At 51.0% G+C, this 16,551-nt stretch overlaps 1 protein-coding gene across 1 annotated transcript in view; it reads left to right on the top strand.

The window, feature by feature from the left end:
* Positions 1-2,224: 2,224 nt before the first annotated feature.
* FOXRED2 (FAD dependent oxidoreductase domain containing 2) overlaps positions 2,225-16,551 on the top strand; it is a 19,564-nt gene continuing 5,237 nt past the window's right edge. The window contains exons 1-7 of the mRNA XM_008056278.2: positions 2,225-2,789; positions 4,965-5,216; positions 5,350-5,619; positions 6,845-7,011; positions 11,578-11,743; positions 13,451-13,692; positions 14,849-15,019. Of these exons, the coding sequence (XP_008054469.1) occupies positions 2,266-2,789; positions 4,965-5,216; positions 5,350-5,619; positions 6,845-7,011; positions 11,578-11,743; positions 13,451-13,692; positions 14,849-15,019 (1,792 nt within the window). The 5' untranslated portion in view covers positions 2,225-2,265. The remainder of the gene's footprint in view (positions 2,790-4,964; positions 5,217-5,349; positions 5,620-6,844; positions 7,012-11,577; positions 11,744-13,450; positions 13,693-14,848; positions 15,020-16,551) is intronic.

Here is a 16,551-nt window from a genome sequence, read left to right as displayed (position 1 = left end):
TACAGTAGCATAAAACTGAAAGGGTACAATTTTAATCAGAAGAATTGGGCCTCAGAAAGTAAGCAAAAGTTTACTGAACTCTTGTCAGGTCCTGGGGAGAGCAGAAAATACATTTTTTCAGTTTTCAGTAGGGTGGATCTTGTGACAAAAGTAATTTAAAAATTAGGAAGCTTTAAAAATGCATAAGGAAACATTTGTAAAAAGCAAAGAATCTTTTTAAAATTAGATTTTGTGTTTAAATTATGCATTGAAGTGATGTAACAGGTGGGGGGGGGTTCAAGGTTAGACTAGTAGTCACCAGATTGCTTCTTATAAACCCTTGGCCCAATCCAGCAGGGTTAGCTGGAGCAAGTGGAAGAGGTTTGTGGGGTCCTTCTCTAAAAGTTTTGCATCAGCTTTTTCGTGTGCACAGGGCTGCCAAGGCGGTTGCTGAAAGCAAGCCTGCACTCAACCCCAATAGTAAGCTGTTACCTACACCCAGCTTCAGCCTGGGCTCAGGGCCAGGCCATATTTGCCCATTCTAATGCCCCATCACTGTCTTCACCAGATAAGACCAGCAACTGTTTTAGGTTCTTAATTGTTCATCAGTACCCAGTCTCATCTTCACAACCACTAGAAATAGTCCTAATGCGTGGAGAGGTGTTTTTCCTAGCCTGCCTGTTTCTAATGTTTATTCAACAAATGCTTACCGAGGAACTTCTGCATGCCAGTTACTGGATAGTTTCTGTTCCAATTGGGTTTGTCTCTAATGTTGAGACAGGCTGTGAAGAAAATAGATAAATCGCATTCCTTAGTGGGTACTTTGGCCTGAAGGCAGGGAAGTATTAGGGTCCTCAGCGAATGAAAAGAAGCTCCAGTCATGCAAAGCTGCAAGATCGCAGGGTTCTTTCCCGGCAAGAAGTCTCGGCCCCGTTCTACTGGACTGCCTAGGGCCCTTTGAAGGATCCTAGACTTCCCTCATCTGTATTCTGCTCCCGTAGATCTCACGCAGGGACCGTGTACCACCCCTGGAAAGCCGACGTTGATCATTCAGTTCCAAGCTCCACAGCTTCACTGTGATCTTAGGCATGTCGCTTCACCTCACGTCTCCCTTTGGCCAGTTACCAAATGTTGGAAACAATCACTTGCCCCCTCTGGTCGGTGGAAGGTCAAGTCAGTCGTGTGTGTTACTTAGTACACAGTCACCACAGCACACACTTGTTAACAGGTGTAGCATTCTGGCCTCACCACCCGATTTCCAGTCCCACACTGAGTAGGTCAAATTGTTTTAGTCTTTGGCTACATTAATGGGGGAATATAAGAGCAGGAATTCTCTCCTAAAGTCATCTTCTTCTTCCCTCATATGCGGAAAGGCACAGCTTAGAAGGGATCAGCGCTCCATCCCGGGTCTCCAGCCCCTCCACCCGCGGTGGGTCGCACCATCCCCAGGGGCTTCTGCCCGCCCGGGAGCAGCGCGCGCCGCACGTGCCCGCCTCTCCCGGAAAGGATCCAGCCGCCCGCAGGCAGGTCCCGGCGTGCCGCGCGCCACGCACGTGACCGCGGCCCCTGCCATTGGCCCAGGCGGCAGGGGGCGGGGCCGCCTCGGCGCGAGCGGGCCTCACTCGACCGCGCGCCGCCGTCGGAAAGGCGGGGAGGTTCGCGCTCCGCCGGAGGGTCGGCCGGCTGCAGGGGAGCAGGAGCTGCGGGCGTGGGCAGCGCGCAGGCGCGGGCCACCGGCTCCCGGGCGCTTTGGCGGGAGGGCGGCAGGTGTGCCGGGCGTCCCTGTCACGTGGCCCAAGAGGCTGGGTCGCGCGGAACCTGGCAGGGGCGGGGCCGTGAAGGCCACACCCCCTGCAGGTTCCGTCCCGAGAGCTGGGCGTGGCCAAAGAGAATTGTGCCTCTGGTGGGTCTAGCCCGGGAGGACGCCAGAGGGGTGTTGGGCATTCCCCAAATTTGGGGAGCACCCTCACCTTCCCCAGGGGAAGGCTGCCATGGTAATAAGAAGGGAGCGGGCGTCCCGGGGAAAGGAGACCCTGAAGGAGATGAGATGGAGGGATTTCGGACTCTTGCGGGTAGCCCCAGGTCCCAGCTTGAAAAGATGGAGTCGGGGCAAATAAGCGCCTTAGTCTTTAGCTTCTTGTCCTGGCTCTGCACCAAATTGCTGTGAGAGTTCAGGCAAACCCCTGCTTCTCTCCGGGCCCCCATTCCTCACGGAGAGGAAAGGACTGAACCCCATCTCCCCAGCTGTCCGTGGCGTGAGGCCTCGCCCCTCTGGTCTGCCACAGGATGGGCCTCTCAGCGGCGCCGCGGTGGGGCCCCCCGGGGCTGCTTCTGGCCATCGCCCTGCACCTGGCTCTCTCGGGGCCCCCGCACAGGGACTACTGCGTCCTGGGCGCCGGGCCCGCGGGCCTGCAGATGGCCTACTTCCTGCAGCGGGCCGGGAGAGACTACGTGGTGTTCGAGCGTGCCTTGCGGCCAGGCAGCTTCTTCACGCGCTACCCCCGGCATCGCAAGCTCATCAGCATCAACAAGCGGTACACTGGCAAGGCCAATGCCGAGTTCAACTTGCGCCATGACTGGAACTCCTTGCTCAGCCATGACCCCCGGCTGCTCTTCAGACACTATTCGCATGCCTACTTCCCCGATGCCCATGACATGGTGCGCTACCTGGGTGACTTCGCAGACAGACTGGGCCTCCACGTGCTGTACAACACAACTATTGCCCATGTCACTCTGGACAAGGATCCACAGGCCTGGAATGGCCACTACTTCATCCTGACCGACCAGAAGGGCCAGGCCTTCCAGTGCAGGTAAGGAACCCGTGCTCGAGTTCACCTGCTGAAGCTGGGACTTTTCCCAGCCGAACGTCACACCTTGATTGGCCTGCAGGTGTGGGAGGAATGGACGAAAAGGGGCATTTCTGCCACTCCTGCTCCCACTGAAATTCAATGTTAAAAGGTTTAGCTCAGCTATCATTTCCCAAGTGTGTCCTGAAAACATAGTGGTCGAATATGTTTGGAAAGTACTAACAACTTCTTTCCTCCAGAATTTATTTATCTTTAACAGCTTAGTATTTACTGTGGTGCTCCAGCATAGGGTGAAGCATCAGTGTAAACACAGCTGATGTACCCACAAGTCCTTTCTGCAGAGGTCTTCTTGACTAATGTTACCCAAACTGCATGCTGGGAAATGCTGGGTCAAATGTCCAGCAAGTGTTAGATGGGCCCAGTGAGATTTCAGAACTGAACCAGAGGACTGGGCACAGCGACTCATGTCTGTAATTCCAGCACTTTGGGAGGCTGATCTGGGAGGATCACTTAAGGCCAGCTTGGGCAACAAAGCAAGACCTCGTCTCTTCAAAATAAAATTTAAAAAATTAACTGGCATGGTGGCGTGCACCTGTGGCCCCAGCTACTTAGGGAGTTGAGGTGGGAGGATTGCCTGAGCACAGGAGGTCAAGGCTGTAGTGAGCTATGGGGCACTTCACCCTGTGCAACAGAGTGAGACCCTGACTCAAAAAACAAATCAAAAAAAGAACTGAAACAGAGTGGCCCAACAGACAGTGCTTCCTGCAGTCAGATTTCACTTTATTTGACTGGAAGACAGCTTACTGTTGTGTGTATACAACCCTAAACTTGTTTAATCTTCGCAGGGAACTTATATCCATTTTACAGATGAAGAACTGAGGTTCAGAGAAGTTGAGTAACTGATGCTACGTCACACAGCCAATAAGTAGTGGGGCTGCAATTTGAGCTCATATCTTCCTTTTCACAAAGCCTGTGTTCTTTCTGCCGCACCAGACTGCTTCTCCTTTCCTGGCCACTGGCCTACCACCTGGCTCCAGGCAGGCGCTCAGTCTGAGCTCTCTTCTCACGCCTCTTCCTGAAGGCCCCATCTACTCCTTGCCTGCTACAGCCCAGGGAGAGGATTGGGCCAGTTGGGATTCCTGCACTTTGGGCAGCTGTGCTGCAGTAGAGGGGAGTCAGATGTGAGCGAAGCAGACGGGTCAGAAAGTAAGGCTTGATTCTCTTTTTGCAACCACCTTGTGGTCAAGCCATTCTGCAGGCTAGTAGGCTCCAACCCCCTAGCTGCCCACCCCTGGATTGTAATCCCGGCCAACGCAAGGAGCAGGACTTTGAGATTGGGCCTCTCTGTGTTCAGACTCTAGCTCTGCTGCCCTCAGGAGCTTTGAGGCCATGGCCCTCAGGGCCCACATCTTCTCACCTGAAAAGCAGATCATGTAACACCAACCTAAGATCACCCTGAGGAGTAAATAAGATGACACACAGACACCCATGTGGTGGCCATGATAGTGCCTGTAAAGAGTGACTGCTCAGGAGATATTGGCATCTGTCAGGAAGTCAACAAGGGGAGAGGGGAATATAGGTTTCATTTCATTTCCTAGGATGATCCTTGATCCGACTGCTGTATTCAAAGTGAGGTGAATTACTCAATTTCTGTTGGCATCACCTTTTCCATCAGCACTAAGGAAAATACTGTTGGGCGAGGGTGGAGTCTCTTGGGTAACCTGGGATAGGGCCATAAACAAGTGAATGCACAGGGCACAGTGGCTCACGCCTATAATCCCAGCACTTTGGAAGGCGGAAGCGAGAGATTGCCTGAGCCAAGGGGTTTGAGACCAGCCTGGGCAACGTGGCAAGACTCCATCTCTACAATAAATCAAAAAAATTAGCTGGGCCTGGTGGTACGTGTCTGTAGTTCTAACTACTTGGGAGGCTGAGGTGGATGAATCGCCTGAGCCCAGCAGGTCGAGGCTGTGGTGGCCATGATAGTGCCACTGCATTCCAGCCTGGGCAACAGAGTGAGATTCCAACTCAAAAAAAAAAGTGAATGAATGAATGTACTCCTGTTTTCTTTTAGGAGCCAGCAGTCGGGGTGAGGCAGGTGGGCCCAGGGGGTGATAATTCACTTAGCAGTTTTATAGCTAAGAGATTCAGCCATCTTTCCTCTGTCCCCACCTGCAGTGTCCTTCTCGCAGCCACTGGTTTGTCAGTCCCCAATCAGGTGGCCTTCCCTGGCTCTGAATATGTGGAGGGTTACGAGTCTATGTCCGTGGACCCCAAGGACTTCGTGGGTCAGAATGTACTGATCCTGGGCCGGGGGAACTCGGCCTTTGAGACAGCAGAGAACATCTTGGGTGTCACAAACTTTATCCACATGCTGAGCCGCTCCCGGGTCCGACTCTCCTGGGCTACCCACTACGTTGGAGACCTCAGGTATGTTGCACTCCTTCCTGTGTATTCTGCACTGTGAGCCCAGCATGTGGGAAGAACCTCCCCGACAGCTCTTCCTGACCCCAACTAGGCTCAGCACCCTTCCTCTGAATCTCCTTGTACTCTCTTGGTCCAGAGCCATCAACAATGGGCTGCTGGACACCTACCAGCTGAAGTCCCTGGACGGGCTGCTCGAGTCTGACCTGACAGACCTGGCCATCCTGAAGGACAGCAAGGGCAAGTTCCATGTCACCCTGAAGTTCTTCCTGGAGGAAACAGGTGCCAACCAGAGTGCGGATTCCATCACCCTCCCCCAGGACGACAACGACAACTTTGCCATGCGTGTGGCCTATGACCGGGTCATCCGCTGTCTAGGCTGGAACTTTGACTTCTCCATTTTCAATAAGTGAGTCCAAATGGGGGAGGAGGTGGGATCTCTTAGCAAACCTTTTCCAACCCTTCTCTGGGGGAACACGGTGGCCATTTAGTAGGCTAGTGACAGGGCTTTCAGGATGGCACTCTAAGGATGGAAGTGGGTGCTACCTGGTTTCCCTCCAGGACTTGAGCTGTCTGTCCGCCACGGGTCCCAGATGGCCCTGAGGCCCTCTGTCCTGCAGAAGGGCAGCAGCAGGCCTTCATCTGAGTTGGGAGCCCCCACCCATAAGATGGGAAGGCCAGCTCAAACAGGACACGGAGGCTAATTTGCTGGAAGGCAGTGTCGTCTAGGGACTTGGAGCACAGGCTTTGAGATCGGCCCAGGAGTCCCTGCTTACCATCTGTGAGCTCTGGGATAGAGACCCAGCCGTGCTGTGCCCAGTTTCTTCATCTCTAAAATGGGAGGAATAAACCGGGCTTGGTGGCTCAGCCTATAATCCCATGCCTTTGGGAGGCTGAGGTGAGTGGATTGCCTGAGCCCGCGGGTTCGAGACCCCATCTCTACAATAAATAAAAAAATCAGCTGGGCGTGCTAGCGCATGCCTGTAATTCCGGCTACTCGGAAGGCTGAGGTGGAAGGATCGCCAGAGCCCAGCAGGTTGAGGCTGTGGTGGCCGGAAGCGGCCACTGCCCTCCAGTCTGGGCGACAGAGTGAGACTCCAACTCAAAATAAATAAATAAATAAAATGGGAGGAATAGTTTCTTATATAAGGCTATTGCAAGGATTTATATAAGAAAGAGTTTGGCATGTATTATATGCTCAATGAAATTTGAGTCGCTGAAATTATTGATAGTTGTATTTTGAAGAACTGCTTCATGGAGGCTTGTCTTTGGACATTGGTGCCCAATACCTGGTGCTCTTGGCATCAGAGCAGCCATCCAGTCTTCCACTTGCCTTCTGACCAGGGCACAAACAGGACAAAGAAAGCTGGTGGGCCTGTCCAGACCCTCCCTTCCCAGCAGGACCCAGTCTGAGTTCAGAGCCCAGCCTTGATTCAAACGAGTTCTGGCCGTGCCCTCCCACGTCCTTAAGCTAAGCTTCAGTTACTTCATCTGCTCTCTGGAGATACTGATCCCACCCCCTGGGGTCATGGTGAGGTTTAAACGAGATGAGGACTGTGAGGCATCTGGTGCCAGGCCTGTCATGTGTGCTTCGTACACAGCAGCCATTTTTATTAACAACCCTTTCCACTCAGGTCCCTCAGACTCAACTCAGGGAGTACATTCGGCAAGAAGTACCCACTGGTTCGAGCCAGCTATGAATCTAAAGGAAGCCGGGGTCTCTTTATCCTGGGGACCGCCAGCCACTCAGTAGACTACCGGAAATCTGCCGGGGGCTTCATTCACGGATTCAGATACACAGGTAAGCTGACTGAGAGGGCCACTGTCCCTAGACAGAGCCACCAGCAGCCTCTTCAGGGCTTGTAAACCTACTCCTTATTTCCAGAATTAGGAAGGGATTGCTTGTCAGTCACTGGCTTTCATAAGTTCCCTGTCTTGGGCAGATTACAGCAGATTTTCGTGGTTTGATGCTGTGTCTAGAAAAGTACCAGATGAAGTATAAAAATAGATACCTTCAGGAGTGGTATGTTAAGTGCATAAGGCCCTTGCAGGCTGAATACCACATGTTGACAGGAATGCTACACCTAAAGAATCCTAATCTGGTTCCTCCCCAGCTGGGTGGTCTTTTTTTTTTTTTTTGAGTTGGAGTCTCCCTCTGTTGCCCAGGCTAGAAGGCAATGGCACGTTCATGGCCACCGCAGCCTGCTGGGCTAAGGCGATCCTTCCTCCTCAGCCTTCCAAGTAGCTGGAACTATAGGTAAGCACTACCACACCTGGCTAATTCTTTGATTTATTATAGAGAGGAGGTCTCACCAAGTTGCTCAGGCTGGTCTTGAACCACCTGGACTCAGGTAATCCTCTTGCCTCAGCCTTCCAAAGTGCTGGGATCAGAGGCTTGAACTACTGCACCCGGCCACTGGGTGGTTTTAGGAGGTGAAGTTTTAAGCTCTCCAAGCTCCTGTTGACATCCCTGACATCAGAGAGGTAGCTGAGGTGAACCCTCCACCCTCCTGGATGACCATGAAGCCTAAATTAGGCAGCTCCTGGGCACCACGCGGCCGTGAAGCATCACATACACAGAGACTCTTTGGACACTGACAGAGTTTAATAAAAATTGCAATTTTATAACATCAGTTCTTTTTCAACAGTCTCAGTACTGAGAGTATAAATTTTCTGCCAATTTAAGAATGTTTGCAAACAAAATGCTAAACTACCTTTTAAAAATGTAGTTCTATTTATTACACTAAAATAATCCCCAACCAGAAATTGATGCTTTGCTATTTTAAGGTTAAATGGAAAATAGAAAGCGAGGGAGAGAAATGAATTTATGCATGTGGGAGGGGTCTTCGGTAGGCTGAGCACTGTAAGCATGACCCCAGCCATGTTGCCAGTGCCCCTTTGAGGTGGGTGTGCCATCTCCATTTTGCTAAAGAAACAGCTGAGGCTCAGAGCTTTGGTGAGCTCCTCTCACCATCATGGGGATTGAACTCTAAGATCCAGGCTCTTTCTTTTTGTTGAGTCAGCATCTCACTCTGTCACCCAGGCTGGAGTGCAGTGGCATGTTCATGGCTCACTGCAGCCTTGACCTCCTTGGCTCAAGCAGTCCTTCCACCTCAGCCTCTCAAGTAGCTGGGACTGCATGAGCACACCACCATGCCCAGCTACTTTTTTTATTTTTTGTAGAGACAAGATCTTGCTATATTGCCCAGGCTGGTCTCAAACTCCTGGGCTCCCAAGTGCTAGAATTACATACATGAGCCATGGCGCCTGTCCCCAGACTCTTTCTTAAAAGATAACATTCTGCCAGGCACAGTGACTCACACCTGTAATCCCAGCACTTAGGGAGGCAGAGGTGAAAGGATTTCTTGAACCCACGGGTTCGAGACCAGCCTGGGCAACATGGCAAGACCTCATCTCTACAATAAATCAAAAAATTATCTGGGTGTGGTGACACATGCCTGTAGTTCCAGCTACTTGGAAGGCTAAGGTAGAAGGATCTCCTGAGCACAACAGGTTGAGTCTGTGGTGGCCGTGAGCTTGCCACTGCCCTCTAGCCTGGGCAACAGAATGAGACTCAGACTCAAAAAAAGATTCTACAGGGCAACCCCCTTGGGTCCTCTTCTACTGTGGGAGCTTTTCTATCCTCTCAATATATACTGCTTTAAAAAAAAAAAGATTCTACAAATGTCTTTTTTTCCACAGAAAGCACAAGTATCCCCTTTCCTATCATTAACCTTCTGGGAAGGATAGGAGTTTGTTGAAACTCATTCAGTCAGATGTATAGTGTTTGGTTAGGTGTGTCCATCTGAAAGAATGGAATCCTAATAAACTTACAGCTGAGTATCAGCAGTTTAGAAAATTAGCCAGGTGTGGTGATGCATGCCTGTAGTCCCAGGTACTCAGGAGGCTAAGGTGAGAAGATCACTTGAGCCCAAGAGTTTGAGGCTACATTAAGCTATGATCACACCACTGCAGTCCAGCATGGACAACAGAATGAGACTGTCTTTAAAGAGAAAAGATTGGAAAATATAGTGAACAGGGGGAGTAGTCTTTATATTCTGCCATCCAGTGACATTCAATATTCGTATTCTTTTTTTAAAGACAATAAGGCAGAATTTACTCCGGGGGGCCATGGTGATGGGTATAGGGACCACTTCGGGGTCTTACAGTAGGAGGAGAGATCAAACTCAATTCTACCCATGTTTTTTCCTAAATATAGTCCTTCCCTTCTTTTCCTACTGGGCCATAGAAAGTAGTGTGCACTCATTTGAAACTTTGGAAAATATGAAATAACACAAAGAAGAGAACAAAACTTGCCCTAATCACACCACTCAGAGATATCCAGGTTAAAATTGTGGTTGTTCTCTTATAATCTTTTCTTTCTTCCTAACTTCCTCTTTCTTTTCTTCAAAATGGATTTAAACATTTTTTTGGCATAAAAGGTAAGACGTGTAACAAATTCAGACATGATGGAAATATACATATGGTGTGTTCCTCTGTGGGAGAGACTCCATGTCCAGCCTCCTTAGTGTGGGTTAGAGCATGTGTCACAGTCGTGTGCATGGTCATCGCTGCCGGATGCTGCTTGAGGACAGTCTCCAGCTCCTGTTCCTGTGGTTTTGTTGTTGTGTACACATAAACTCCTGTAAGCAGCCTACCAACCCCTCTGACTCCACACCTGTTTTGGGAAACAGGAGGGTGATAGCAGAAGGTGGCAGCCTCCCCACCCCTGCAGATGGTGGCACCTTGTATAACATGGTAAGCTGTCCGCTGTGTGCTTCACTGCATGACGGGTGTCACACAGGCCAGTTACTTTTGCCCTAAAAACCATCAAGTCCTGTGTCCCCACCCTAACAGCTCTGTGTGTAATCCGATACCTCACAGTGCTTAATGCTAGATTTTGCGTCTCATGATCCTTCCAGTTTGGCAGAGCAAGATGATCTTGTTTTGCTGTTGATTTCCTGATAATATGTTTACACCCCATGCATGTTGTCAGGGAAGGAAACTCGGGAGAGGGTTTTAACCATCTTTAAACCAAAATAATCACAAATTGAATACACACACCAAGAATGTGAGGCGTCTGTTCTGCTGTGTCCCCAGCACTTTGGGAGGCAGCAGCAAGAGGACTGCCTGAGTCCAGGGGTTCGAGATAAGCATGCATGTTGCCCTCCCTATACATACAACCCTGCTTTTTTTTGATTGTTGTTTTTGTTTTTGTTTTTTAGTAAGAGTCTCTGTTGCCCAGGCTGGAGTGCAGTGGCACACTCATGGCCACTGCAGCCCTAACCTGCTGGACTCAGGCAGTTCTTCCGTTTCAGCCACTACACCCAGTCAATTTTTTGACTTATTGTAGAGACGAGCCCTCACCAAGTTGCCCAGGCTGGTCTTGAACCCCTGGACTCAGGCAGTGCTCTCGCTGCTGCCTCCCAAAGTGCTGGGATTATAGGTGTGAGCCACCACACCTGGCAAACCATGCTTTTCAAAGTGGGCCGGACTGTTCCCAGATGGGATTTCATCATATATGTTGTTCCCTGTGTCCAGGCCCTTCCGCACCCTTCTCTAGTTCTATAATTCCTAACCCTTTGGCAAAACTCAGCTTAACCATTGCTTCCTCAGAGAGCCAGGAGTGTAATGCGGCCAAGCATCTTCTTGGGATTATTGGCCCACCAGGTTCCTTTTGTGTGAACTGTCTCTGTGTGTTCTTGCCTTGGTTGGACTTGGATGTTCTGTTGAGTCATTTTGGGAGAGCAGGCGCCTGTGTGTGGTACAATAACTGCACAACTGGGGATACAGAAAAGCGACTCCCTGTTGCTGTAGATAGCCGTGGCTTTGTGTCCTTACGTAAATATGCAAAGAGCACTTGGAGATCGGTAGGTTTTGACTGTGAAGAGTGAGGGTAGTCTGATTTTCATATGGGAGTCTCTGAAACCGGCCTGTCAGGAGGGAAGGGTTTCCAAGGAAGGCCGTGTCTGGCCTAGACATTTCTCTTGAGTTGGGGGTGGCAGGCCTCCCATCTAAAGCAAGAGAAGTTGGGGGGACTCAGCCTAGGGACCACTTCCAGCCATGTCCACGCCTTTGCCTGTCACCGGGCAGAATCAAGCAGGGTCACTGAGTAGTGTGTGGCCTGCAGTGTAGGGACTATGACCCATCTGACCCTCTCCAGAAAGGTCTGCCAGCCCTGCTCTGCTGGCATCTGTGAGCTCCTCCCTCATGTGCTCAGCACCCACAGGCTTGGTTCTACCGATCTCCAAGTACTCTTTGCACAAGTGTGTGTGGAGTCCAAGGGACTGCTGAGGCTTGGCTGTCCTTCCTGGTGGCCACAGGTAAACATAAACACAGTGTCCACCCCTCCTTCTGGCCGTTCCAGCACGTGTTGTGCACCGGCTCCTGGAGCATCGCCACCACAGTGTCGCCTGGCCCTCCACCCAGCTCCCCATCACACAGCTGACCAGTGCCATCGTGCGGCGTGTGAACGAGGCTTCTGGGCTGTATCAGATGTTCAGTGTGCTGGCTGATGTCATCCTGCTGAAGGAGTAAGTGGCCCGTACACCCCTCTCCCACTCTCTCTATCCCCACTCTCCCTCTGCTCAGCTTCCCCCACTCACCCTGCCAAGAGCTTTTCTACCTATTTCAGGTGTGGAATGCCCAGTTGTTCCTTCCTAAGATGAAGCCTGTGAGGGGTGGAGGGGAATGTCCAGGAATGTCTGTTCTGAGGGAAAAACAGTGAAATCAACACTGCAGAGAGACAGGCAGTCCTGGGCATGAACTCTAGGTTTACCACTTTCTTGCTGTGTGACCTTGGACAAGTTAGCTAGTTTCTCTGAGCCTCTCTCTCCTCATCTGCAAAATGAGAATATGGTATCTACCTTGCAGCAGTGAAGGAAGGACTAAAGGTAACTCATAGAAGGCATTTAGCACCACGTAGATGAGCAGTAAACAAGGCAACTCTGAGGATACCAGCCATGTGGATTTCAGAGTTCCCTCAGGCCCGGACCACATGGGTCACGGTCCTTATCAGCCAACCAGTGAGTGGCAGATCACAGAGGACAGACAGTTCCTGAGAAGCAAACAGGGCAGTGCACAGAGGGGTGAAGGGCTGGAGGGGAGGGCACCCAGAGGCCAAGTGGCAGCTGAAGAGTAGAGGCAGCAGCCCAATCTAAAGGCAGGCAGTGCCGCCACACAACAGGCTCAGAGACATGCAAGAAATGCAGCTGCGCTCAATGCAGAAACCCCACCTCACCTTTGATGCCCCACCTCTTGAATGGCACCTACATTCCAACTACAGGCAAGTCCCATCTCCGCCACCTCCAAATTGTGTCTAGAATCTGACCAGCTCCACCACTGTCACCTTGGCCCAAATCCCCAGCACCCTCACCTGCACTGACATGACAGCCTCTCCCCTTGGCCCATGGTCTGTCCTCATAGTGGCCAGAGCAACCCTTAGAAGACTGAGCCACACTGATCCCTCCTCTGCTCAGTGCTCTTGGTGCCAGCAGCTTCCTTTCTCAGTCTAGAGGACATAGGCCCTCTCGTCACAGCCAGCACAACCCTCCTTGACCTGACCGCCTGGACTTCTTGACCCCCTTCCCACCCGCTGCCCCTTGTTCACACCACTCAGCCACGCTGACCTGTTCCTGTTCCTTGAACACAACAAGATGTTAATCCTCCTCCTCGGGGCTCCTCCCTTGCTGTTTTCTTGACCTGGAACACTCTTTTTTTTTGAGTCGGAGTCTCACTCTGTCACCCCAGCTGGAGTGCAGTGGCACACTCATGGCCACTGCAACCTCGACCTGTGGGGCTCAAGCAATCCTTCTGCCTCAGCCTTCCAAGAAGCTGGAACTACAAGCACGTGCCTCCACACCCAGCTAATTTTTTGGTTTATTGTAGAGATGAGGTCTTGCCAAGTTGCCTAGGCTGGTCTCAAACCCATGGGCTCAGGCAGTCCTCTCTTCTCAGCCTCCCAAAGTGCTGGGATTACAGGCATGAACCACTATGCCCAACCGACCTGGAACACTCTTTCCCTGATATCCATCTCAGGACACGCAGTTCTCTGGAATCTGTCCCACCTGTCAATGAGCTCAGTCCTACAGTAATATTCAAGTGAGATGTATGGTGCTGAGCAGAGTCTCCACAATACTTGAGTGACACTTCTCAGAAGGACATGCACACACGTACACCGACGTGTGTGCTCTGACCTCTGTCACAGCGCTGAGGTCTCCCCACGTTGCTGTCCTCCACAGGAATGCCACAGCCTTTGAGTACCTGGAGGAGTTCCCCATGCAGATGCTGGCCCAGCTGGAGACACTCACGGGAAGGCAGGCACAGCATGGGCTCTTTGTTATCAACATGGAGTATGGCAGGAATTTCTCGGGACCCGACAAGGATGTCTTCTTTCATGACCGATCTGTGGGGCACACAGAGGATGCCTGGCAGTCTAATTTCCTCCATCCTGTCATCTACTACTACAGACACCTCCCCACTGGTGAGCTGGTCTCTGCCCTCCCCCCAGGTGTGGGCTCTGTCTACAGTTGTTACCGTTAAGCCTTCACGTAACACCCTCAGCTGACAGAAGGGGGCTGGCTAGGGGACTCTGCCGACAGACCAGACAAGGACAGAAGGTCTGAGAATGATAAATAATGTTTTCAGATTCTGACCACATGCAGTAACCTGTACAGGCCACACGTGGAGTGTCGTGCTCTCACCCAGGTTCCACAGAGTAAGAGGGACATGTCATGCTACCGGGTCTCCAGGATGCTGACGGTGGTGGGGGAGGGGATCTGGAAACTGACTATTAGAAAGTACTGGAGCTGGTTAACACAGTGGAGAAAAGCTAGGTGAAATTCCCAGGTGTGTCCTTTCATCACCTTGTGACCTTGGACCATTACTTAACCTTTCTGAACCTCAACCCTCTCATCTATGAAATGGGGCTGACAGTAGTGCCTTCCCTGCAGGATTGTGTGAGGATAAATCTGCCACTGATCATGATAAATGAACAACCTAGGGAATGCGACTCCCGCTTCAGAACTTGAAGGGCAGTCAGATGGGAGAGGGTGGTCTAAGTAGGGGTTTTCCCAAGGGCAGAGGTCACATCAACAGGCAGAAGTGACAGGGATGCAGAGCTAGAGTCACTTGAAGGAAACACTCATAGCGAAAGCTGCTCAATGTAAAATCAGTCACCTCCAAAGTCAGGTTTCCCAGTGCAGCAATGGCCAAGCCATGTTTGATGGCCATCTGAATGGGACACCACAGAAGGGAGTCCACACAGGTGGTAAGCTGCACTTTGTGAGATGTGAGGCCCCTTTCAATGCAGGACCTCTGAGTTCTCACAGAAAGGCCAGTTTTCAAGCAGCCACAGTAGAGCTCCGTCCACAGGAGTTTTAGAAAGACACCAACTTCAGGTTCTTAGTCTTCATGCTGCCCTCTGAAACCACAAGGGACAGGTCTAGCTTCTATTCCTATGGCATCCCTCCAAATAGCTGGAGGTGTCTGTTGAACAAGCTAGCCATAGAGCGGTGCAGGAGCATGTCGGAAGGCGGGGTGCAAGTGGGTGCGGGAGGCATTTGGGGTGTGTCCCTGTGTGTTGGCTTGAGTGTGAGAAGTCTCTCTGCACTGACGTGGCTCCATCCTCCTCCCCACAGAGCAGGAGGTAAGGTTCCGCCCTGCACACTGGCCCCTGCCTCGGCCCGCTGCCATCCACCACATCGTGGAAGATTTCCTGACAGACTGGACTGCCCCGGTGGGCCACATCCTACCTCTGAGGCGCTTCCTGGAGAACTGTTTAGACACTGATTTGCGAAGCTTCTACGCAGGTAACCTAAATTCCCAGAAGGACAGAGGTACTGAGCTAGAGGTGAAGAGAGTCCACAAAGACCCTTGCTCTAGGCAATTTCAGGACTAGTATCCAGAAATCCAAACCCCAGACTCCTGTTGCTAAAATGTAGTGGACAGCCTGGGCGCAGTGGCTCACACCTGTAATTCCAGCATTTTGGGAGAACGAGGTGAGAGGATTGCCTGAGCCCACGGGTTCAAGACCAGCCTGGGCAACTTGGCAAGACCTCGCCTCTACGATAAATCAAAAAATTAGCTGGGCATGGTGGCATGTGCCTGTAGTTCCAGCTACTTGGAAGGCTGAGGTGGAAGGATCACCTGAGCTCAGCAGGGCGAGGCTGCAGCGCCCATGAGCATGCCACTGCACTCCAGCCTGGGCAACAGAGTGAGACTCCAACTCAAATAAATAAACAAATAAAATGTGGTGGGCCAAAGTCCCCCCCATCATAGCATTCCGAAAACACTGAATAATATGTATTTTTTAGAGAACTGGCAGGGAAACAAGGAAATGCTTCAGAGGCCAGACACTATAAAAAGCACAATGAAAACCACTGCTGACCCGGGCCACCTGCCCACCATCAGTAGCCTAGAGCCTGGGCCTTAATTGACCAGCCCTTGGGCTGGGAAGATGCAGCTGGTACAGGATGGGAGGTCTGTTTAGAGAACTTCAAATAAAACTTGGGTCTCCATGGGAAAGCTAGGAGGCAAAAAACATGCCCCGGAGGGGACAGAGGAGGTGCATGCTTTTTGGCCCTGAATAGAGTTTGGGGGAAATAGCTCTGAAAATTTCCAACCACAAGGTTCCATTTGTATAATTTGGGACTAAACTTCATAATATCATGGTACAAAAATAACAGAAGCAAATGCACATTTTCCTTTGAAAAATGTACTTTTTTTTTTTGAGTTGGAGTCTCATTCTTTTGCCCAGGCTGAAGTACAGTGGCATGCTCACAGCCACCGCAGCCTCAACCTGCTGAGCTCAGGTGATCCTTCTGCCTCAACCTTCCAAGTAGCTGGAACTACAGGCACACGCCACCAATCCTGACTAATTTTTTGATTTATTGTAGAGATGAGATCTTGCCAAGTTGCCCAGGCTGCTTTCAAACCCCTAGACTCAGGCAGTCCTCTCACCTCCATCTTCCAAAGTGCTGGGATTATAGGCATTAGCCATCGCACCTGGCCGTTGTTTTTGTTTTTGTTTTTTTTTTAATTTGGGTTCTAGTACAATCATGGTTTACCACAGCCTCTACCTCTTGGGTTCAGGTAATCTTTCCACCTCAGCTTCCCGAGTAGCTGGGATTACAGGCATGCAACACTATGCCTGGCTAATTTTGTTTATTTTTTGTAAAGATGAGGTCTTGCTATGTTGCCCAGGCTGGTCTTGAACTCTTGGGCTCTAGCTGTCCTCCTGCCTTGGCCTCCCAAAGTGCTGGGATTATAGGTGTGAGCCACCACATCCAGCCTTTGTCTTTTTTTTTTTTTTTAATCTCTGAATGTTTAAAATATCCATTCC

This window comes from Carlito syrichta, unplaced genomic scaffold (assembly GCF_000164805.1).
Source record: "Carlito syrichta isolate Samal-C Ts95f unplaced genomic scaffold, Tarsius_syrichta-2.0.1 Scaffold302307, whole genome shotgun sequence".
Lineage (NCBI taxonomy): Eukaryota > Metazoa > Chordata > Mammalia > Primates > Tarsiidae > Carlito > Carlito syrichta.
The sequence above is the reverse complement of the archived record's forward strand: the minus strand, read 5'-3'. Positions and strand labels throughout refer to the sequence as shown.